Below are 24,627 nucleotides of genomic sequence, written 5' to 3' on the forward strand. Positions count from 1 at the left end.
ACTGAGGGACACTGTGCTTTTTCTTTTAAAAGTTCTCTTCAGTACTATCTGCTGTGTGCGCAGAAAATGGAAAAACTAAAACGAGTTGTAGTATTTTTATTTTATGTTTTTGCAAATGTCTTAATAAGCAATATGCTGCACAAAGTAGAGTGTGTTTTTCAGCAGGACAAGCTTTCTCTGTGGAGGAGGCGGCGGAGAAGGCCAAGATTGAGTGAGGGAAGAAAATGAAGGGGGGGGATGACGAGGGAGGAGTGGGCAGTGGAGTATTTAATATAGGGTAAAGTCTATGTATATTTAAAAGAATAAACTCTGCGACTGGCGAGTAACATCTGTGTTTGTTTTTATTGTAAGCCGAACTCATCAAATAGTGGCCCGATTTAACTGGACATTCCAGTTCCTTCATCATGCATTTCAAAGGTATATCATTAATAGAGGATGACATGCTATTTTGCAAGCAGCTAATCAAACTAAATAGAGATTCTAGTTGATGTTTTTTCAGATGTTTCTAAAGCTGCATGAGAAGAGCCTTTAAACTTCCTCCCCCCCATTCTGAAATGAAGAGGCTCAGCTCGACGGGCTTCGCTTGTTCTGGCCAGTTCTGAATTGCTTGTGTCATCCTGTGTTAATGTCAAATCCACCATTGCTAAGGGAGACCATCCCCTTAACAGATTTTCTGTGATAAGCAACTCAAATATTAAGAGTTTCTTATATAACACAGACTCAGTCACATAATCGCAGTTAAATAACCAAACTTAGACAACTGCTTCAAACACGTCTCGTGTCAAGTCTCTTGCGAGCTGTCATCTCCAGGACACAAGCCCCCGTCTGCATTTATTTTCACTTGTATCTACTTTTACACTTTATTTGACTTGTGAAATGGACTGCACTTTTTATGACTCGTTCACCTACAGATTGCTTTGAGAGCCCTTTCTCTTCTTTGAAGTCACTTTTCAAATCGTGCCTTGTTGCAAAGTGACATTTTACGAAACAATAGTACTTTGAAAGTCTTGTATTAATAGAAGAAAAAGACAAACGCGTTTAATACTTTTTATTCTTACCCACCTGCTAGTTTCTGTGTTCACACCTTGTCACAATAAACTTATACTTAACATTATCACAAGGTGGAACCCTGAAATTTATTTCTATTTCTGTGGCGAGATTAGATTGTTGCCAGTTGTGTGTGTTTTATTTGAGAAAACATTTTACTGCAGATACTCATTCCAAATAGGAAGCGACTTGGTTCACTGAAAAGTCCACAAACACGTTCTGCCCCCTAGTGTCAGGCCTCGGTACTGCAGCACCACGTACAGGAACGCAGCATCTCATGATGCTGTTGACGCCATTAAATTAAACTGATTATTTAATGTCGGATTTGAGTTCTTTTCAAACCTAAACTTTAATCCATTGGATGCCTTTTTGCTGAATATGTGTGACAGACAATCTTTCGGCTTTAGACGTATTGCTTTTACTTAGCTCTTTAAATTAGGCCTACATTTAATACATTAATGAGTTTATGTTAAATAATTGAATGCATATCAGTACAATTAAAAAAACTGGCTTAAAATAATTCTACTAATTTAGTATGAGCATTTACTTGGAGGTATTCAGCTTGGCTGTCATCACTAATATTTGCATGAAAGCGATCAAGCAGAGCTTGAGTGGCAGAGCTTGATCATGCCTTGTGTCCTGCTTCAGTGCCATCATTACATTTGTCTGTTCTTTGTGCCTTTTGCTTTTCTCTGCTCAGCCAGTTTAACAGTGGCTGGACTGTTTATAAAATAACTACAATTGTTGTGTTGAAATTGTATTGAAATACTGTCATGAAAAAGGTTCACCGTGTTTAAATACTTTAATAATAAGAGTAGAAGACATCATTCTTGTTTACTGGTGAGCTTTGTTCAATGATTTCTTATTCCCTTACATAATTATCCATAAAGACTCCCATCACAGCCAAACTAATCAGGGAGGCCATCATTGCCTCTTGATAAAAAATCTCCCCCCCCCCCCCCCCCTCCCCCTCTATATGACGTCAGCCAGTGTGCTGGCAGCGCCGTCGATGGCCTGGCTCAGGACGGACAGGTGGCGGTGCACTTTGTCCCAGTCGCTGGACTGTCCCGATGACTCGGCATCGACATAAGCATCAGCCAGGCCTGGGAAGGTTGGATGTCCTGCATTGCTCGAAGCCCAGATAAGATGCCTGCGTGTCACACGGGGAAATAAAAATGATTCACAAATGATAGGCGGCTGACAAATTAGTCAAAGCTGTGGTTGAAGATAATCTCTCGGCAGGGACTGTGGAAACGACAACGAGGAGATAAAAGTGTTGTCTATAACCATGCTAGCAGCTCCGTTCGTGTTCCTCCTCTAGGGCAGTAGTGTTCTGAGATTATTAGTATTTAATTAGCACAAAACACAACACAGCCACGCTGATGAAAATGACACTTCATTATTATAATATCGTTGATGTGGTCTGCTTAAGTTTATTTTCAGACTGACAATAGTGTTCCTACCTGAATGCATGCTTATCAGGGAAAGCTAGAGGGTCCAGGAAAGCTCGGTCGAGCAGCATGAGCTGGTCGTTGATCCGTCTGACCTTCAGCGGTCTGAGAGAGGAAGAGGAAGCGATGGCAGACTTTCATTCACTTTGACAAGGGCAGCGAATCCACATCTGCATGCTTACGTTTCATTTGCCAGATCGGAATCAAGAATCACCCGATCCAACCGTGCGGAGGCTCTCCGAAACGCAGCCACGGCTCGTTTCAGTGGTTCTGTGCAAATGGAAGGAACGCACAGTCGATTGAGAGATTGATGGAAGCTCAGAAAATGTCAAAACCCATATCAAATTCAGTGATCAACAAATTCCCCGCACACAAACACAAACATTTGTGGTTACCAATAGAGATATTCCTAGTCTGCAGCTGATGCTGATAGAGATTCACTGCTGTGTTGAGGTAGGATTCCAGAGTTTCAGCATAGTCACTGGAGTTCAGTGGCAACACCAAGCTGTCGGCTAACCGGACCAAAATATTCCCCGATGTCCTGGCGATGGCCTGGTGACAGACCAACCCTGAGAGGAGGAGCGGGGGGAGAAAGAGATGCTAAATAAGGTTTCTTTCAGTTGCAAATATAGATCAAGTTAACACATCCATCCAATTACCGCCACAGAAACATGCATGCAGTTGGATTTATGACAAAACCAAATAAAAGAAAATGTTGCCGCTCACCAGGATCAATGAATCTCGAGGCGTAGTCGAAGGTGTCGTATGCCGTGTGGTAAGCGGGGTAAATCCGAGCATTTGTTTTATTCTACACAAAAAAAAAAACAAATCTCCATGCGTTAGATGACCTCTGACCTCTCCTCAGATGAGCATGACTTCATAGTCAATAGTGTGTGACAAAAGTGCAACACACAATATCCAGTTAGCAGGGAGGAAGAATCTGTCCTCATCCTCAATATTTAGGAGGAAGAAAAAAAAATCTAATTGTAGAGGATCTAAGAATAAAAGACATGAATTTATGAGGACATCTGTAATACTTTGTCGTAGGTGTATGCCATGTCCAAGGAGGTAATTCCCAGGTAATGGACAAAGGCAGCGTAATCACTCCCTGCTCCTGTCAGGTATCCCATTCTGTTAGAGGAAACAAGAGCAGAAGAGACTATGAAGACTATGAGACTATTTCAATATCCACAACCAAAGACTCCACACAATGCAGTCATTTTATTTTATAAAATCTAAACATTCTACATGGGAAAAGTGTATATAGTGTCTTTATCTTTAGCTGCTACTGAGAGTGCCCCCCCCTAAATAGTTAAATGCATCTCTGCAAATTGCATTGCAACATTAACCACGGTGACCCAGGTGTTTGTCATTTTGAATTTGAAACTCTCTATTTATTTAAACAATAAAAATGTATTTAATTGAAAACAATCAAGTACAGATGGTGGCTTAGGCTAGATCAAAAATTGGAAATACAGTTTTGTAAGCTTTCTTGGTGATTTAAAAAAAAAAAAAAAAGCTAAATATCTGTTCTCCTAGGATAATATACAAGATGTGGGAAGATGAGATGAGTTAATTACTTGGGAATGGTTCCGTGTGCCGGACTGACCCTTTTGGAATATCGGATCCAGTTATCGTACACGGATGTGGATTCCAGTCCAGGTGCATCGACCTAGAGCCACAAGTATAATAATCAGGTTCCAGGAGACATTTTTTTTATTCAAGTCAAAGAAGGACCCACAGGTCACAGGTCAGTATTTACACACAACACCTGTTTCGCAGCTTTGAAGATGACGCTCTGCAACGATGGCATCCCTGAAGCTTTGAAAGTGGCGTTAGCTGTAGAGGAGAAGATGAATGAGTGGGCCGCCATCAGGACTTTCAGGTCCAATCAATACTTCCTACAGTGGAAGCCATTATTCATTTGCCATTACGTAGCAAGGAAAAAAAAAAAGCTCAACTGAACATCTACTTCTGTATTGCCTGGATTTGTGCATTAGATATTCTCAACCTGGAGATCCTTACCAAAGACAGCTATATCCACATTGATGTAAGCAACAGTTCTCTCGCTGAGCTTGGTGAAGTATTGCTGGAGAAATGACACAAGCATATTTGCCTCTCTAAGTACACAAGCAGTTCTCCAAGCGAGACTATTTGTGTGCAACAAGAGAAACGTAGATAAACGTATCTATTTAATTCAGCAGAGCTGTCTCAAAGATTTTAAACCTTCTCAGGGTTACCAATAGAATCTGACTAATTCAGCCTAATAATAAACTGAATCCCAGACCAAGAATCAAACATTTTATTTGTAAAGAAACACACAATCTGGGATTAGGGATTTGATGAAACGCATTATTAAATTAAGATGCTGCTTTGTGTTGTGCCTATTGTCATGGAGTAACACAAACTCACCTCTGTGTATTCTGCAGAGCCGATCAGCCCGAACTCCTCTGCTCCCCAGCTTCCAAAGATGATTGACCTGCGAGGCCTCCACTTGCCTGTCGCAAAGAGGAATAGCGATGAGCTCTTTATCCTGAGCTCTAGATGAAACATTTAGAAGCTCTCCCGCTGTAAGTGGCCTCACCTTTCTTGACCATCATGCCCAGAACTCTGGACACTTCCATCATTACCGCCGTCCCACTGCTCGGGTCTACGGCACCGTAAACCCAGCTATCCCTGTGGTTCCCGTAGATCACATACCGATCTGTGGATAAGGCCGAGCACAGAGCAGCAAAGATTAATTTCACGATGAAACCAGCTGAGAACCGATGGAATCCGGGCTCCAGCTTCACCTGGCTCAACGCTCCCTCTGATAACTCCCATGACATTGGAGGAGGACTCCAGCTTGCCGTGGTTGAAGATGTCCAGTTTAACGTCACTGGGACACGGCGACAGAAGTATGAAGCAAAGAAGAGATGAGAATAAATAGATCTCACCCGGAACAACAGCCGCCTCGTCAAACGGGATGCAAACACAAAACATGACTTTTCTCCTTCTCTGAGGGGTGAAGAAGGCCAGAGTACATTTGCTTATGTGTGCAGAACAAGCTGGGATTAATTTTAATATTTGTATTTATTTTATTTAGCACTTCCTGGACGCATTTTGGGTATGGAAACATGTATAGGCAAGGGAATCACAAAATAACTCCAAGGGACTCAAATGCATTCTGGCGACCGGCCTTGATCACATCTCAAAGAAACCTTTTTAAAGTGAGACAACCAATGGGAATCTTCGACCTGCATATACGCTACACAGAGACGTGAGCCACATCAAATAGATCAAGTAAACAGCCACGCTTTGATTCTTCTTTACAAACAGTAGGTTTGCCTTCTAGATCGGGATTGGCGTCTGGTCGTTGGCTACCTGCCGTGGAAAGCAGATGTAGGTTTGAACCCGGGGCCTCCGTAGTTGTAGGAACAGTTGAACGCTCCCTGCCATTCAGCCAGAGCTGCTTCTCCACCCAGCTCACTGAAATGACCAATCGGAATCAAGTAAGAACTACCAACCTCCATTTGGATCTGTGTTCAATTTGGCCAAGCGGACCAGTTGCGTCACGGACCAGATGAGTATGTAGGCGTCTTCAAATCCGATTGGTTGAATTGGAATGGGTGGGATACCTGGGATGTTCTCAGGGGGAATTCTGTACGTTTCCTCTGTAAAATAAAAATTAAATATTACATTCTGAAGAATCTAAAAGAAAGTTACACATTAAAGCATTTTTATCTTTACATGGGTTGCTGTTGTGAAAACACGCCATAAAAGGGAATATATATTATTGTACGTGAACCTTGTATCCCATTATTCCATAAGTCCCTTGTCTACCTTTGGCAGCCAGGTAGGGTGTGAGTGGGTCCCCGTACTGGTTTTTGTAGGAACCCCTCTCCACGCCAGATGGCGGCAGGTACCAGGAGTGAGGATACGTCTCGCTAGCGTCCGACATGAGGCCATCGTTGATGTCCAGGGGGTCGGTGTAAACAAGCACACCGGCGACGCCATAGGGTGCTGCGTTGATGGCCTGGGCGGGACACACGGGACTTAACATCAGATGGATATTACATACAAGCAATGATTTAATTATAGAAGAGTTCTTCATGTCAACAAGCCGAGCAAACGGTTTGCTATTAAATAGCATTTGTCAATGCTTTGAACAAAGATACTATATTATTGATATTTTGTATGATTGATGTTTAATTTATTAGGGTTAATAATTTATTTTATTTGAACTGCATGATTCAGCAACATAAATAATATATGGTTTTGTGATATTTACTTTAAGAGTCATGGATTTACAAACTAATACTGTAGTAGATCTAGAAGCGGGAGCCCGTTCCTGAGAGTCGGTAAAGCTTTCATCTTTGTCCTCAGGACTCTGAACTAATGCAACAGGTTTGTCCTCCACACCCTTTTAATCATCTCAATAAAATGCATCATCTCGAGATTAGAAACCGGCTTCGCTGCCTGAACTTCGCTCACGGGCCTTTTTTCCTTCATGGACAGATGTTTCTACTCCGTTCTATGAATCACAAAGAAACACAAACAGCTTATTATGCTACAGACGACCTGCTGCTCACTTTATCAGCTCTTCCTGCCCCACCATATCGGGTGATGGCGATGGTTCCTCTTAGATCCACTGTCCGGTTTAACTGCTCGTAGTCAGTGGGTGTCCCCTGGTTGGCGTAAACCAGTTTGCCCTAAAAAACAGCAGCAGTAAAACAACAACAACAACAACAACACAGTCAACAAAGGCCGCGATTTGACGATCTGTTTGCAGAAAAAATTGCTGCAAACAAACATTGTTTTGTTTTTATAAACTCAGTCTACGTAATAAATGATCTTATCTGTTCTTTCCTAGACATGTGAAAGATCTAATGATGTCACAGAGCGTATTTCACGATTATTCTTATTTCACTATTAATCAGAAACGAGAGTCCCGCTTTCTTTTTAAGACTTCTTCTTTCTTCCCATTCACACGCGACAGTGTATTTATAAATTTACTCTTAATGCACACAAACGGTCATTTGTAGTTTAGTTATTGTCCAGCTATTTGGGATACGGCTTCTTATCTAAATGCTCCTTATCGCCTTCAAAAGACAAGAGAACAAAGGAGCCTCAAATGTTACGAGAAATAAGCTGTGAGTTACGGGAATGGGACGATCATGTGTTTTATGATTTATGCTGTAATATAGTGCACAGATTATGTCCTTGTGAGATAAGTGCTGCGGAAGATTGTAATCCTTTTAATCTTATAAAACCGTATTTTACTTTCTTTTTTTCCCTAGAAATAGCACTCAAAGGTGGAAATCACACATTTTGTGTTATAGGAATTCACATCAGAGGATCTCAGACTCATTCACAGCATAGAATCACAATACTTAACGTATAAAAATAACTTAAATCATTGAACGCAGTGATTCATTGGGGTATTTATAAGAGCTTCAAATAGAATGTTGGACAGGTATGGATGCAGCTTTTTACCTTCGGGTGTCCCGCAGGGGAGTATGCAGCGTATGGCTGAACCACATCAGGATCATCCTGGTCTGGAGTATAAGCCTTCTCTCTTTCTCTGACGGTGTGCAGCACAGTGTCAGATGGGCTCACTGAAACGAACAACTCACATTGGCTGGTCTGCTAAAAAATGATAAGATATGACTGTGGACAGCGACGAGCTTCAGTTTGATCAAGCTTTTGGTTTGAATGTGGAATATTCAACAAAAATACTGCTGCCGAGTGTTGGTTATGGAACAGCGTGGTTAAAAATATCAGCAAAATATAATAATGAATGGATAGCTTGAGGATACCGGCATGATACTATAGATGTTATGGATAAATAAATTCCTTTTTACTGCAACCTTCCTTCATTAAATCCGTACTTGGATTCATATTGTGATTTCATATGTTCGGTGTATTTATTCTGAGGAGAAACGTTTGGATGAAGACACGTTGTACTCCATTATAGATTCAATACAGTGAAATATCTTTTAAGAATACACGAGTGAGTAGAGAGGACACAACTATTGTTTTCGATATCCAATAGAATAAGCACACATTAGTAAGCATGTAAATAGTAAAAGAACTGTCACATACAGGAGCTTCGCCAAAATGCACACTCAGTTCAGGACGATGGTTCAGATTTACTCATTCAATTTGTTAAACCGTAGTCAAAGGAAATAGGTAGAGGAATGTTTCCACAATATCCCTGCTCTCATTCCAACACATCCAACACTTGTTGGCTCACCTACAGTGACCTTGTTGGGATTGCTGCGGTCAGGAAAGGACAGGTAGACCACGTAGTCCTCTTTCCAGGCCTGATCCAGGCCATTTTCAGGGTCCTGCCATCTCTTAAGGATAAACTGGACTGCCTGCTCATCTCCAGCTGTGCTAGCCAGGTGGGGTACTTTTGTCAACACCCTGTGAGGAAAAAAAAATCAATTAAAGATAAGAAGAAATCATGAAGGTCTAATAATAAAAAAAAAAAAAGGTAAACGAACTTTAGATTCTCCTGAATTTGGACGTTGTTCACCTCCAACATGAACTTCACAATGAAGTGCTCGTCCACATCCCTCGCCACATCGCTCACCCAGGAGGGTCCCGAGCTGATACCAAAGTGACCAATCAGGATACCTACCGCCAGCACTGCAGTGCTGCACGCAATCGAGATCAACACCAGCTTTTTCATTCTCCTCCCGGGAATTATGTCTTCTCTAAAATAAGTTTAATCTAAATCTTCCTGTTTGTGAGTTTTCCCCAAAAGCCAGCAATGCTTTGGTGCTTATCAATCCAGATCTTTAGGAGCGAAAATTCTATCAGGTTCCCAAATAATCACTTCAACATCAGTGCGATAAAGACATGCTCATTGTAAAGTTGACTTATTAATGTTTGCAGATGGGATGGACTTTATCCCATCCCGTGTGTGAGAGGAGGGTATAAATCCTTTTTTCTTTTTTTGCCAATGTTAACAAACACACTCTGAGGTTTTGGAGTAAATATTTCTGTTTCTAGTGATACTCAGAGATTTAGAAGATTGATATTTGAGCAAAATCCCGAGATTAAAGTCGTAATATTATTACGTTATTCTCGTAAAATTATTACTTTTTTTTCTTGTAATATCATATCATGAATTTATTCTTGTAATATTATGACTTTAATTTCATAATATTACAACTTTATTCTCGTAATACGGAAATAAAAAAAATATTATTGTGGCCTTAATACTCCATCATATAAAAAAAAATGGGAAACATAAGTATAGAACAAATAATTATGAATGATGAATGAGAGTGGGTTTTCAGTCTCTTTTCTTTTTCTTTTTTTATCTCTACATAGAGTTTCCCAGTCGTAGCAGCAGCACCTCTGCAGTGTCCCACGATCAGGTCATTCCTATGGAGCACAAAATCTAGCATTTTAAATATTGATTTTATTGCATTCAAGGACTAAAACTATAATAAGATCGAGATGAGACACGAACGCAAATAAAACAACAAACCAAGGCGCCATCTAGAGGACAAAATGTCTCATTGCAGACAGAGACAACACGGAACCAAAGGTTTACGGTCGACGTTTCCTTCTGTGTCCTACGCTAACGCCGGTCCACCATCATTCTTAATGCCTCCTCACAAAATACTATAATAATTATAATTACTTTACAACTAAAAATAATAAATAGGATGCGCACATGCGCGTTTTCTCCGTTTCCTCCCGTCATGCAAATTCTCGTTCCTTGTTTCGCTTTCACTTTTGAATGAAACGAGCGCAGCCAGCGGAGGACGGAAGAGTAAGTAGAACAACTCAGAGAAGCGAGCTGAAGCTCAACGGAGATGAAACATGTCAATATATCGATCGGGATTCGTCCTATGCATGAATGGAAGTCTGATAAATCGAACGATCTTTCGACGCTGCCATTGTCTGAGTTTTCCGGAAACACGAGATTCATTTGAACTTTACCGAAATAATGTGAAATGAGATGTTGCGTCTTTACGCATGATATCTGTCTTCCAGCAGGGAGTATTAGTCGCGTTCACCGCTGCCATGTTGGCGGTCTTCCTGCTGCTGCCCTTCCTCCCCTTCCCTCCTGGATCAGCAGCCCTGCTTCCCAACCAAGGCCCAGCCGATGATGCTCCCAGAGCCACCAACGGAAGACCATTCCCCTGGAACCGCATGAGGCTTCCTAAAAGCCTTTCTCCTCTGCACTACCATCTGACCATCCACGCCAACCTGACCTCCCTGGACTTCACTGGCGCGGTCCGCATCCAGCTTGACGTGCACGAAGACACCAGCGCCATCGTTCTCCACGCCAAGCAGCTGCAGGTATCCAACGTGCTGCTCCTCGCACCCGAAGGGGGGGTGAGGCCGCTGCAGGTTTTGGAGTATCCTCGTTTCGACCAGCTGGCCCTGGTATCGGACTCGGTGCTGACCAGAGGTCGGAGGTATGGCGTTCATCTGGAGTTTGCTGCCAACCTGTCTGACAGCCTCCACGGATTCTACAAAAGCAGCTACCGCACCCGGAGTGGAGCGGTCCGGTAGGAGCACCTATTGTTCGCCTAACATTCATTCTTATCATAAATGAAGGTAGAATGTGATGGGAGAGTGTCAGCGAGGAGGAAGGGAGAGGTCTACAAGACATGATGGGCGGCTTAGAGACAGTGGCTCGGCGGAAAAGACAGGAGGCGGAGCTAGAAGTGACGGAGATGAAGATGCTGAGGTTCTCCTTGGGAGTGACCAGGTTGGATTAGAAATGAGACAATAAGAGGGACAGTGAAGGTTGATTCCCACCCAGGGCGTCACCTGAAGCCTTAGGGTTTCTTTAGAGTGACCTTTCTGCCCCCCCCCCCCCCCCCCACTCCTGCCCCTGATTCCCACCCAGGGCGTCACCTGAAGCCTTATTTAACGTGTTATCAGGTTTCTGGCATCCACGCAGTTTGAAGCGACCTCCGCTCGGGCAGCCTTCCCCTGTTTTGACGAGCCGGCCTTCAAGTCCAACTTCACCATCGTAATGGTTCGAGAGCCACGGCACGTCGCCATATCCAACATGCCCAAGGTGCGTGTGCGTGTGCGTGTGCGTGTGCGTGTGCGTGTGCGTGTGCGCGTGCGCGTGCGCTAGTTGACTTTGCTTTTAGACGCAAATGAAAATGTGTGACAGAAATCTAAACGGGAAGTGCAACACGGTGCTGAAGCACGTTTCCTTCACGCCTCTGCGCTCCTCAGGTAAAGACTGTGGAGTTGCTCGGCGGGTTGCTCGAGGATCACTTTGGCACCACGGTGAAAATGAGCACCTACCTGGTGGCGTACATCGTCTCTGACTTCACGTCTGTGAGCAAGACCTCCGAGCACGGTGTCAAGGTGAGGAGGACGCCGGACGGGCCTTCATCGAGCTACAACGTCGTCGAGCTTTAACACGGCCCTGAGGAATGGTGCTGCTCGAACTTTAACTGTCTCGCCATCAGATCTCCGTCTACACCGTGCCCGAGAAGATCAACCAGACAGCCTTCGCATTGGAAGCCGCTGCCAACCTGCTGGACTTCTACGAAGACTATTTTGATATTCCTTACCCACTCCCAAAGCAGGGTGAGAGGGAATTTGTGTTATCACCTTTATGTCACTATTACATTTGTGTAGCTGCTCTTTTTTCTTCAGTGCTGGCAGACGTCAAACTGAGTCGTTATCCCACATCTGAGAAAGCGTTCTCCGAATATAAATATATAACGGGATGCTTCGACCTCAGCATTACCCTGAGACGAAAACGTGTGTAAACTATCCAATTGTGACTTCCTGCAGACCTGGCTGCCATCCCTGACTTCCAGGCGGGTGCGATGGAGAACTGGGGTCTCACCACGTACAGAGAGGCGGGCCTCCTCTTCGACCCCGAGAAATCCTCGGCTTCAGACAAACTCAGCATCACTTTGATCATCGCACACGAGCTCGCGCACCAGGTAGGCCTGTCCTGCAAACCTGCGTCTAAAACTCTTGATAAATTGTTTGCGTGCTGAAGGCTGCTCTCCCGTCCAGTGGTTTGGCAACTTGGTGACGATGGAGTGGTGGAACGACCTCTGGCTCAATGAGGGCTTCGCCAAGTTCATGGAGTTTATTTCTGTCAACGTCACCTATCCAGAGCTGCAAGTGGTGAGAGCAGAGCGCAGGCGAGGGATCAGAACCCCATCCGGACCGGCTGCTCTAGATCAGTGTGTCCGCTTTTATCCGTGCTCGCCGTCAATTGTTCTTCTTCAGCTTAAAGTTCCTTTTAACTGTTGGAAACTATTAATAGCACGTCGTAGTTCAAGCAGCGTTAGAATGCACTGCGGATTATTTAGAGCTCTCTTTCTCCAGGACGACATCTTCTTGGGGAGATGCTTTGAGGCCATGGAGGTGGACTCCCTCAGCTCTTCCCACCCCATCTCGAGCCACGTGGAAAACCCGGCACAGATCCAGGAGATGTTTGACGACGTGTCGTATGACAAGGTCAGTGGTCGAGTGGTCAACGTTTAGCCCCCCCCCCAGGCTACATTCTTAGGTTGGTCCTGTGGGAAGTAAGCAGGCTATAATCTAATCTCAGACCAGTTTGTTCTCTATAAACCATCTATTGTATACTTTAGCATTTCATTTGCTTGTTTGTGTGCCCCCCCCCCCCCCTCTATGTTTTCAGGGTTCATGTATTCTGAATATGCTACGGGACTTCCTCACTCCTGAGGCTTTTCAGATCGGCATCATCCGATACCTGACACGCTACAGCTACCAAAACACTGTCAACAGCCACCTGTGGGAGAGCCTGACCAACGTGAGCCATGTGTCATAATAATAATAATAATAATAATGTGACCTGTCCCAGTTGTTTAAAGTTACCGGTAAGATTTTAAACATGATTGTTGTTGGGGTTTTTTTGGGGGGGTGGCCACATAAGTTATTTTTCCTGCCTGTGTAACCCTGCTGAGAATGCGTCTGCCCAGCTCTGCACAGTAAAAACAACAACAACAACAACAACGGATGTTACATTTGTGTTCGGCTCCCAGATCTGCAGTTTAGATCATCTGGAAGAAGATCAAAAGAAAGAGAAAGAGAAAGAATTTTGCTCCAAGCGCAGCGAGCAGTCTGGAGCCTCCGTATGTTCTCATTCTCTGTAGCAGCCGAGTTCAAGAAAGCACAAAGACATCCGGTTTCCTCTGTGTGTGTGTTGTTGTTGTTGTTGTTGTTGTTGTTGTTGTTCACAATCTCAGCATTCTTAGAACTCTGAAATATTTCTACTCTTGAGTCCGTGAGGAAACAGCTTAGATCTGTCACGGTCTATTGTGCACTTTGAATTAAAGCTGCAAGACCAGCTGGTTTATCAATTAGCTATCAACCGCTGCATCAGCTGTGTGGATGACGAAGGCCTCTTCAGCTGCGATTTAGGAATGTGAGGACATTCCTGGTCTCTCTAGTTCTTTAGGACAGGAGGGAATGTCTTTCGCTTGCAGACCTGAAAGATTTGAAGGCGTCAGAGCAAACACTCGGTCAAGATGATCAATGGATAAATCAATGATGAAAAATCTTAAGTGTGTATGATGTGTGTGTGTGTGTGTGTGCGTGTGTGTGTGTGTGTGTGTGTGTGCACGCATATATAGAAGCAGCACACTGGTGATGAGCTGGATGTCAAGGCCATCATGGACACATGGACGCTGCAGGAGGGCTTCCCACTGGTGACAGTGGAGGTCAGAGGTCGTGAGGTCAGGGTCAGTCAGGAGCGCTACTTGAAGACTGACGACCCCTCCCTCACTGAAAGGTGGAAGTACTGTAGTAGTACTTTCAGTGTTTAGTATTTCTCCCGTAACATATCACATTCATCATCTGTAACTTGATGTCCTGCTTCACGTTTCACTTTGTGTGTGGATAGATTCCTGTGGCAGGTCCCTTTGACCTATGTGACCAGCGCGTCCGGCACCACCCGACGCTTCCTGCTGAAGACGAAGGCGGGTGAGGGTGGCGCTCAGATGAAGCTCATTTGACCCACGTCATGTCGCATCAACCTCACCTTGAACCATTTGCTGCTGCTGCACGCAGATATCCTGCAGCTGCCGGAGGAGGTGGACTGGGTGAAGTTCAACGTGGACATGAGCGGCTTCTACATGGTCCACTACGCAGGAAACGGATGGAGCGCCATCATCAAACTGCTGCAGCACAATCACACCGCGCTGACCAGCAACGACCGCGCCAGCCTCATCCACGACGTCTTCCAGTTGGTCAGGTCGGATCGGCTTCACCGGCTGTTCGGCTTGAAGTTTCATTCTAGTCATACTTCTGGTTCTCCTGAAGAACGTATGCGTGACGAGGCGTGGATTGTCTTAGCTTATAAAATGACCTACATAACAACAAATGACCTTGCCGGCCGGTGTTGATTTGAAGCCCGTCCTGTTGTTTTGCAGCACCGGGGAGGTGAGCCTGGACACGGCCCTGGAGCTGTCGTTGTACCTCTCCAAAGAGACGGAGATCATGGCGGTGACTCAGGGCTTCCGAGAGCTTGTTCCTCTCTACAAACTGATGGAGAGGAGAGACATGGCGACTCTGGAAAGTCAGATGAAGGTCAGCATAGGCACTGTTTATGCTAACGGAGGGGCTGTGTCTGTGTCTGTGTGTGATAAGTGTTCATATTGTAGAAAGTCTTTAGATATCACAGACACACAAAATCCAACCATTTCTGAAAAAGTCTTTAATATCAGCAGTATTTGAATTGGCTTATAGGACAGAGAGATGATGGTGATGTGAGACCACTATTATTAAAGTAAATAAGAGAATCTTCAGTATACAGCTTTCACCTGTAGAAAGCTTGTAAAACAATGCTCTGTGCCCATTCTGCATAACTGGAATGTTGTTCTTCACTGCTGGCAGGTAAAGTAATTCAACCTGTTTCTGAGCAAGAGCGTTGATCAAATCAAGCCTGAGCAGAATACAGTTGAGCAGTTTACTTTAAGCTTAAAGTTGAATTTGAAGCCTTTTGATTATTTGCTGATTGATCAGCCCTTTGATTTATCCACTCAGGGCTACATCGTGGATCTGTTCCGGGGCCTGATCGATCGGCAGCAGTGGGCTGACTCCGGATCAGTGTCGGAGCGAATGCTGCGGAGCTACCTGCTGGTGTTCTGCTGCTTCAGGAAATACGCCCCCTGCATGACCAAAGCCACCCAGCTTTTTACCCAATGGAGGGACTCTGATGGCAACATGAGGTCAGAGGTCATCCCCCTAAAAGAGCACGCCTGCACTCTCCTATATTTGTATCTGAACTTACAGCCTTCTCTGTTTTCAGCCTCCCTGTTGACACCACCATGGCTGTTTTTGTGGTTGGGGCTCAAACACCGGAGGGGTGGGACTTCCTTTTTGAGCAGTACCGCAGCTCGCTTCAAATGTCTGTAAGGAGCCGCCTAGAGATAGCGATGGCTATGAGCCCTCTCCAGGACAAGCTCAGGTGGTAGGTACATTCTATCATTCCTCTACATGCATTTCATCTTTCATTGTGTTTATACTTTCCACCTCTCCTCCAATGAGTTTCTACTTCTTCCTCTTATTACGTTCTTTCTAGTCATTGTGCCTGCGTGTCTTCCCTCTGTTGCCATTCCCTTCTTTTTCCTCTCTTTCTGTCGGCAGGATGATGGAGCAGAGCCTCCAGGGTGAAGTGATGAAGACTCAAGACCTCCCAGCCGTGGTCGTCGCCGTCAGCAAGAACGCCCATGGCAACAATCTGGCATGGGACTTCCTCCGAGCCAATTGGAACACACTGATCAACAAGTCAGTTTGCTTCATCACGCATGTATGAACCATTCCCCGATGCCAGCTCTGTGAAGGCCAAGACTGGTTCACGACAGTAAATTATTAAATCACACTGTGTTGCTCTGTGAAACAACTTCCCTTCAGATCGGCGATCTTAACAGAAAGACCCAAATGATCTTTGTGTCTTACTTTAATATGTCATAGGAGGGGGTGCTATTTAGCAGCTCTAATTTGATGAGTTTTAAAATATTTGATTTCTGTGGCCTCTGTTTGCTTCGATGCGGCAGGTTTGGCCTGGGCTCTCATACGATATCGCACATGGTGACCGAGGTGACCAACCATTATTCCACTAGGGAGATGCTGGATGAGGTAAGAAATGTTGGGAATGTTACCAGGAACAGATGATTACATTTTGGTGATGATCCAGAAGAGATCCTGGATTCTGGATTCACTTTGAAATCTTCTGTAACATTGCAGTCAATGGAGCTTCAAAATGTGTCCCTCAATATCTTTGATTATTGAGCAAAGTTTATGGAATGTGACACAGTCATGTTGGGTGGGGGGGCTCTACCTCACCACCGAATTGCATCTAGATCTGATCCGGAATGAGGTCAGGAAAAAATATTACATTTTAACATTGAAAACTCCATGTAAGTATTCAAAAATCTGTAAAAAATACACATCGACTCAGATTCACTGGTGTTGGAGGGGAATGAGCTGCTTGGCGGAGGTCTGCGCTCTCTGAGTGCTTTTCTAGTTTTATGACGGTGCATTAAATGGATGCATCAGCTATCGGACGTGATGTTGATGCCTTCCTACCCTTTATTCTGTGCTCAGGTGAAAACCTTCTTCAGCTCTCTAACTGAGGAGACGGGGTCAGAGATGAGGTGCATCCGGCAGACATACGAGACAATTGAGGATAACATCCGCTGGATGGACACCAACCTTCCGCTGCTGCAGGTCTGGCTGGACAAACGCAGCCGCAGAATCGTGCATGAAGATCTATAGCTCCAGAGAACACTTAAAACATGGGCTGCTTTGTAGCTAAAGCCAACATGGAGGTTCCGGTCCTCGGCCTCAAAGAGACCCAAGACATCGTAGAGTGCCTTAAAGAACTTAAAGAATGGTTGAGGAGTTGACATCAGTTTGAAGCCTTCTCCCTCCCCTGACAGTTTGTCTGTGTTTGTGTGTCTTTGTTGGGGTGTGGGTTTGTTTTGGATGAAGTTGGGTATGTGTAAGTTTTTACCTGGACATTCAACATGTTCAAAGATGAGTGACGCGAATACTTCTTTTTTTTTTTTGTGAGAAGTACATTTTAATTAAGTGCTGGACTACTGCTCGGGTAATTAAAAAAATAATAATTATAATAATTTTGATATTTAGAATATTGAAATACCTGTTTAAATAAAAGTTACCATCATCCAAGTATTGTTTGCATGGTGTGAGAGTAGGGATTATAAAAGTTCTGACAGCACTTGCCACACAAATAAAGCTGATTGGGGGAATTTCTATTTTTGTCCTGTATTCCATTATTTATTTATTTTTTCAGGTAAAATGCTTGAATTGCAAGCAAGTCATTCAGCATGAATGAAAAGCTTGTTCACCTGGTGACAATAGTTGCATCATCCATTGTGTAATTATGCAACTATGTAAATATGTAATTTGTGACGTTCGTGGAAACGACCTATGATAACACGGTGAGGTCATCTTAAAAGGCTAGGGCTCTCCTAGCACAGAAGATTTGAGTTAAGCGTGACCTGTCACTTTAACCCTAAGGACCAGTATTGATGTTCTGCTCATGTAAACATTAAGGAGCCTCAATAAAGGTGGTCCTTATTATCCATGTGTGTAACCTGCCGAGGATTCTTACTTTGTACAGGAGGAAAATTCTTCTAGTCAATCTCTAAAAAGGTTTTCTCTTCCTCTGCTGCTTCTGTTTCAAGATGGTTAACCTGTAAATTATGGTGGCTGTTACTTTAAAGCCTCTAATGCTACTATGAATTCTTCAGATGGACCGAAAGGTCTAAGTGATAAAAAAAAAAAAAACATTTCCTGGTGGTTTCGGTCCTTTCCCTGTTTCCTGCTCCAACAGGAGTAGAAGTATCTGGACTGACGAAGCCTCTTGGATGAGAGGTGTAACGTCTTCAACCAGTTTCTTCTTCCTTTTTGCTCTTCGTGATTCGTGCAGTATATTCCTACATGTGATCCGTACATAATACCTGAGTGTGTATAATATAAACACAAGCTGAAATGACAGTGAATATCTCAGTGTCTGATGGTGTCTCAGGGGGTGATATATAAATGGTGAGCCTTGAACTAACCTACATGTATGCACACGAAGACGCACACACACACACACACGCCCCCTCATCAGCACACCCACAATAGAAATTGTACTCTGCACCGGTGACTTGTCGCTGGCAGTCGTACACCTGAGGACGCACGTTTCTGTTTTGGAGGTAAGCTGAGCTCTCAGATTCTACTTCCTGTTTGCTTATTTGCTTCAAACCAGTCAAATGGAATCTCATTTGGAATAAACCACATTAAGAACTCTTCATTTGTTCAGTCGGCAAACTTGGCCCTGGTTCCAATGTGCGCACTTGATCATGTGTGGTGAATTTTGGCCTCACCCACCGCTCGTGATTCCGGTTGTCTGTCGTTTGCTCTGGTTTTTTTATGGCGATCCATTGAACCTAAAACGCACTGTGATGTTGGACCACCTCACTATATAGATTACACCGTGTTTCTTTCCTCCATGAGCACAGACTGGACAACATGTTGAGAATCTGAGCCGGACTGAGCGCAGGTTGCAACAGGTGAAAGGTCAGTATTGATCTATAGCTGATGCCAGCAAATATTGATGCAACTTTAATAAATGTGTGGTTGCTGTGTCAGCCGTTCGAGGTTGTTAATGGTGGCTTGTTAGATTAGTTATTAGTTAGTTAGTGGTCCCTGTCCTGTGGAAAAGAGTGCATCTCTAAAACTCTACAATCTCTAATCACATTTATCAGAGGAAAACAAACTAAGATTATTTTACGTCATTGGATAATCCTCTAAAATAAATGTATCTGAAAAATACAAAAAGCCTGTTCTTTGAAAGGCCTGGTGATTTTCATACAAAATTTTATTCAGACCATATTTTGTTTTGTCATACCTGTCCATGATATTGATATCCTTATACAGCTATTACCTCGATAGTCATGCTGATCACCTGATCAGTTTTCCAGGCGTATTGGAACAAATGTAATGATCAGATCCTTGCGTCACAACAAACGACCATCAGGTCCAGTTAATGATTGTAAACCAAATGAGGCTACTGCAGTAAGATGTCTACTTTATCTGTGCCTGCAAGTAGGGATGGGCAATAAAGCCTCGATGGGGTTCTGGATAAAACATTTATGGGTCTTAAGTTCAAAGTATATTTTCCTGGAAGACATCCAGGAAGAGAAAACAAATAGTAGAAGTCTGCAGTTTGCAGCTATAGATATAATGTTTTTTTAGTCAAATGAATCATGGCAAAACTGATATGCGATTCTTTCCCTGTTTCCCTTTCAGGTGCAGACTCTCCATCTATTTTGAGCCATCAACAGCTTTGCTCACGCAGGCCCAACAATGAATTTAGAATATCTTCCCATTCTAGAGTAAGATGTTTATTTACAAAGTTTTTGTAGCTAATTTAACCCGTGTGATGATACTGACTGAAGTTTTTTTTATACTGTCTCAAACTGTCTTCTCTTAGACGTTTACTTATTTTACTTTGCAGGAAAATAGTTTTTAGCCAGAAAGAACTATCATACGTCTGAGCCTGAGGTCATACTTCTGAGGTCATACTTCAGAGGTCATACTACTTATTAAGATATGAGAGGAAAAACATTTGAACCAAAAATGAGATTGTTGTTCAAAACAGTGCGGCCTCCACCCGTCACATATAAATGTCCGGATATTTCATTATTTAGGTTCGGTTTAACTTTATTGTCATTACACATGTACAAGCACAAGGTAACGAACTTCAGTACTTCCTGGTTTGCCTCTTCTTTTCCCCATAATTCTAATCTTCATCTCACACCTAAACCAGTGCCCACGCTCTGTCTTCATCTGCCGTACGCCCTTCTTCATCTTTCCTCTCAACTGTCCTCTTCTCCTCTTTTCCAAGGATCTTCCTCGGCATCCTGGGCTTTGGTCTCTCCATCATGTTCTGCACAACCTTCTGCAGAGCCTACAGTCGCTACAGGGAGGAGCGGATAGAGCGGGAGGGTTGGCGACGCAGTGAGCAGGATGGGCGCCCTTCTCCCATATATTTCATCCCGTTCCCTGGAAGCAGGTCGCAGCAGGACGGTGAAGACCACGCCAGGGTTCCTCGATACAGCGAAGAGTTCCAGTCGCCAGCACAGTGCAACACAGCTGCCTACTGCGGGCCTCCACCTTCATATAATGAGGTGATTCTAATCCAAGGATTCTAAACCAGGGGTTTAGAATCACAGATTTGATAGATGGGCCGGGCCAGGAACAGATGGAGTGTTTGTGTGAACTAATATAAATGATATGCAAAAGCCATTACATGAAAGGATTTGGCCTTTTACAGGTAGCATTACAGGGAAAATGTCAAATGAATGAGGTTTAATTATAAAAAAAAATATTTAATGATATAATTTGGACAACTTCGGCGGGCCGGATTGAAAAACCCAACGGGCCGTATATGGCCCCCGGGCCTTAGTTTGCCCATGCCTGTCTAAACCCAGGCGTCTCAATGAGAAACACAAACTCACAAACTCCTGATATTTAGAGTCTAACTTGATGTTTTGATCTATTTATTTCAGCTGGGAATCAAACCAGAGGATCTTCCGCCCCCCTACACAGAGTACAGCGCTCCGGTGTATCCCATCACACCCCCGCCTCACACAGACATGGTGCATCCACACACACAGACGCGGCCGTGAGCCGGGACCACCAGGCTGTGCTTCTGGTGATGCTAAGGACAGTCTCGGTGGTTGGACTGCCTCGCAGAACTTGACAAGCTGGTACTTGAGTAAAGAATGTGTCAAAGATGATATTTTTTTTTTAATCGTGAGCATGTTTTATTGTTGTGGTAATGAGTGTGATGTTTGGGCGCAGACGGGAATAAAGATTAGAATAAAACGACACCAGGTTTACAACTACAGCGCCGCATACAGAATCATGTCTGAGCCACTAAAACATTTAAGACCCCCCCCCCCCCCCCCCCGAGTGATGGTGGTTAAAATAGGATCTGTGTGTGTGTCAGTTCCCCTCTTGCTGTTATCATCTCCAGTCTTCAGTCCCGTTTGTTTGCATGTGTGTGTTTTTGATGAGCATAATACTAATGGTATATATTTTAAAGGCATACGTGACATTGCTCAGATGAACCACAATGGAGTCAAAGGCACGCTGTGCTCCTGAATCAGGAGAATTAGGTCTTGTCTTCCCAACATCTATCGATGCACAGCGTAGATTTTCCACCATATCATGTGACTCATCCTCCTCAATCACCATCAAACGCACCCTCCCAGTTTGGGGGGGGGGGCTGTTTAAGCCATCTGTCCCTCTGCCTGTCCCACTGCCCCTGCTGCCTGCTTCCATACTGCTGCTGTCTTTTGCAGTGCTGCCACCGCTGGACCAATACGTCGACTAAAGGTTTTCAAGTGGTTTACTCAACACTCCCCTTAGACTCAATGTATAAATACATATATATATACACTACCGTTTAAAAGTTTGGGGTCACTTAGAAATGGTCTTATTTTAGAAAGAAAAGCACTGTTTTTTTCAATGATAACTTTAAACTAATCAGAAATACTCTCTATACATTGTTAACGTGGTAAACGACTGTTCAAGCTGCACATCTCTGGTTTTTGGTGCGACATCTACATCGGTGTAAAGAGGCCCGTTTCCAGCAACCATCACAAAGTGTTTGCTCGTTGCATCAGAAGGCTAAAGCCCTGTGCAGTCATGTTAGCTGAAAACAGTTTAGCTGGTTAGAGCAGCTATGGAACTGACCTTCCTTTGTCTGGGTGACCCCAAACTCTTGAACGGTAGTGTAGGGAACGATGAGGTCAGAGCTCGGATTTTCAGCTGCTGTTAAGAACATTGTAATCATGTGTGTTCTGACAAATGTATTATTATTTTCTGACATGTGACAGCCGTTTTGATCGACTGAGAGGTGTGTTCTTGTTCGAGTCGATTCCACAGCACTCGTCAGAAAGGCTTGATGATCTCGTCAAAGCTGACTGAAGCATTTGGCAGATTTTAATACGATTGTGTCGTCATTGATCAAATTTCATTTCATTTTCTAACCGCTTAATCCGTTATCGGGTCGCGGGCCAAGCTGGAGCCAATCCCAGCAGTCAATGGGCGAGAGGCAGGGGACACCCTGGACAAGCCGCCAGTTCATCGCAGGGAAACACAGAGACATACAACCAGCCACACACACACTCACACCTACGGACAATTTAGCGACACCAATCAGCCTAGGCTGCATGTCTTTGGTGGTGGGAGGAAGCCGGAGAACCCGGAGAGAACCCACGCAGACACGGGGAGAACATGCAAACTCCTCACAGAATGGCCACAAGCCGGAGACGAACCTGCGACCATCTTGCCGTGAGGCAACAGTGCTTACCACTGCGCCACCGAGCCGCCCTTGACCAAATTGAGTTCTATTTTTTCATAGTTCTTATTTTTCTTTTTCTTTTCTTTTTTTTAAATTCTATACAAACTTAATTCTTACTTCTGTGGTAGGATTGTATCAACTTGAAATCTACAAGCAGTATTTGCAGATTGGAGGTGTAGCTGTTCCAACCGCACAGCTGCTGCGTGTGAAGATGTCTGAAGTTTTTCTATCGTCTGTGATCACTGTGATTGTAAGATGTATTCAGAAACAGACTGGAAGCCAATGAAGTTCTTTTACAACTGGTCTGATGTGTTCTCTCTCTCCTCAACAACTGTCTTACAGGCTATTGTTTTGTTTTTATGCACCAGACACTAAACTCTGCTGGACCAAATTCAGTGCAGCAGAATCCACTCTTGCACCAATTCTAGAACAAAGAACCTTTGTTCTTCATTTAAGGTCCATTTTTACCTTTATACATGTACAATTGTAATATTGTTATCCAGCCAGTTACAAGAATATAGAAGATATCTTGGATCTTGGAAATAAAACAGCTTTGTTAAATATTGTATTTGGATACTAATATTCAGCCACTTTTTTTTTTTTTTTTTACCGTGGCTTAGCATCATCATTATCGTCTCTGAAATAGTTCTTCCCATTTCTTCCAGATGCGCAAACAGAGGACGGAATTAAAACTCAGCACTAGAATTACTTTGCATCTAAATGTGGAACTCCATTTAACATTTCATGAATAATAATCTTTTTCTCTTACATATTCCTTCAACTCGAGCATTGTCACTATGTCATTGCATGATTTGTCACCTTTACTACAACCGGCTGAAGGGGTGGGTGCCTTTGTTGATTTCTGACGATAGCCATGTGTCATTACATTGTGTTACTGTCTTTGCCTGCATGCTTCTGTTTTCATTTGTTTTAACTGCTTCATGATTTGATAGTTTAGTTTAGTGCATATGGATTTAAGAAAATTTGGATCAGAAGTCAAGTAACACGATCTTCTGTGACATTACACCCCTACAGGGCTTCCTACTGGATACTTGCATCTTTAAGGCTCATCTTTCGCCACTTTGGTCTCATCACTACCATCTTGTGGACTTTATTATAACGCGAGCATTTTACAGCCAATTAGTGCGCACACGAGCTTAGAAAAAAAATTAATATCACAGATATTACGACCAAATAGGTCTCAGAGAAAACAGGTTCTTTATTAATGTGATTATTTATCCATTAAAAACATTACAGTAAATCCAGTTAAGCATCTTTTGGGGTGTGTGTGTGTAACTATTTCCTGCCTGTCATCAAATGTCAGCAGGGATGATGTCCAACTTTGACCATCACTGCAAATAATAAGCATTTATAGAAAATGAAAATGGTTGCTGTCAGACAGACAAACAAACCTGCATTTCCAGAAACCAACCGGGGAAGAGCGGTAAAGCGTAAGTGCATAGATAGAAAGATAATTAGACAGATAGATTCTCTATTGATCCTGAAGGAATCAATAGCTTTGTTGAGAAAAAGAAAGTGAACAGAAGCAGAAGAAGAAGAAGTAGGAGGAGGAGGAGAAGAAGAAAGAGAGGAACCGAGCTGTCTGCCTCGGACAAGTTTGAATGTGAATCTCACTGCTCTGAAAGAGGCATGTGGCATCCTGGAATAGATTTGGGAGACGGACTCCCTCAGGGCTGTCAGACTTGGACACATATCGTACAATAAGGAATGGAATGGGATGGGACGGTTTCACGTCTGCATGTGTTGGACAAAGAGCTGCAG

General features: G+C 43.6%; 2 protein-coding genes across 2 annotated transcripts; one reads left to right on the forward strand and one right to left on the reverse strand.

Annotated features, from left to right (window-relative positions):
• Nucleotides 1-2,019: 2,019 nt before the first annotated feature.
• naaladl1 (N-acetylated alpha-linked acidic dipeptidase like 1) lies at nt 2,020-9,174 on the reverse strand. Its single transcript, XM_068738663.1, has 19 exons — nt 8,987-9,174; nt 8,734-8,906; nt 7,974-8,095; nt 7,070-7,189; nt 6,321-6,513; nt 6,058-6,151; nt 5,862-5,966; nt 5,291-5,376; nt 5,083-5,202; nt 4,911-4,996; nt 4,524-4,587; nt 4,270-4,337; nt 4,079-4,170; nt 3,536-3,629; nt 3,225-3,306; nt 2,894-3,067; nt 2,681-2,768; nt 2,511-2,603; nt 2,020-2,197 (listed from the first exon to the last, which is right to left on the reverse strand). The coding sequence occupies exons 1-19, from the start codon at nt 9,172-9,174 to the stop codon at nt 2,020-2,022; spliced, it is 2,220 nt and encodes a 739-aa protein (XP_068594764.1).
• Nucleotides 9,175-10,097: 923 nt separating this feature from the next.
• erap1b (endoplasmic reticulum aminopeptidase 1b) lies at nt 10,098-17,724 on the forward strand. Its single transcript, XM_068761005.1, has 19 exons — nt 10,098-10,269; nt 10,494-11,014; nt 11,394-11,532; nt 11,700-11,834; nt 11,939-12,059; nt 12,270-12,424; nt 12,501-12,614; nt 12,819-12,950; nt 13,135-13,266; nt 13,499-13,588; nt 14,090-14,247; nt 14,359-14,438; nt 14,526-14,709; nt 14,888-15,044; nt 15,501-15,685; nt 15,766-15,927; nt 16,104-16,244; nt 16,514-16,595; nt 17,064-17,724. Exons 1-19 carry the CDS (start codon nt 10,237-10,239, stop codon nt 17,232-17,234), a joined length of 2,892 nt encoding a protein of 963 aa, XP_068617106.1. The 5' UTR covers nt 10,098-10,236; the 3' UTR covers nt 17,235-17,724.
• Nucleotides 17,725-24,627: the final 6,903 nt, after the last annotated feature.

Source organism: Brachionichthys hirsutus, chromosome 4, assembly GCF_040956055.1.
Source record: "Brachionichthys hirsutus isolate HB-005 chromosome 4, CSIRO-AGI_Bhir_v1, whole genome shotgun sequence".
NCBI lineage: Eukaryota > Metazoa > Chordata > Actinopteri > Lophiiformes > Brachionichthyidae > Brachionichthys > Brachionichthys hirsutus.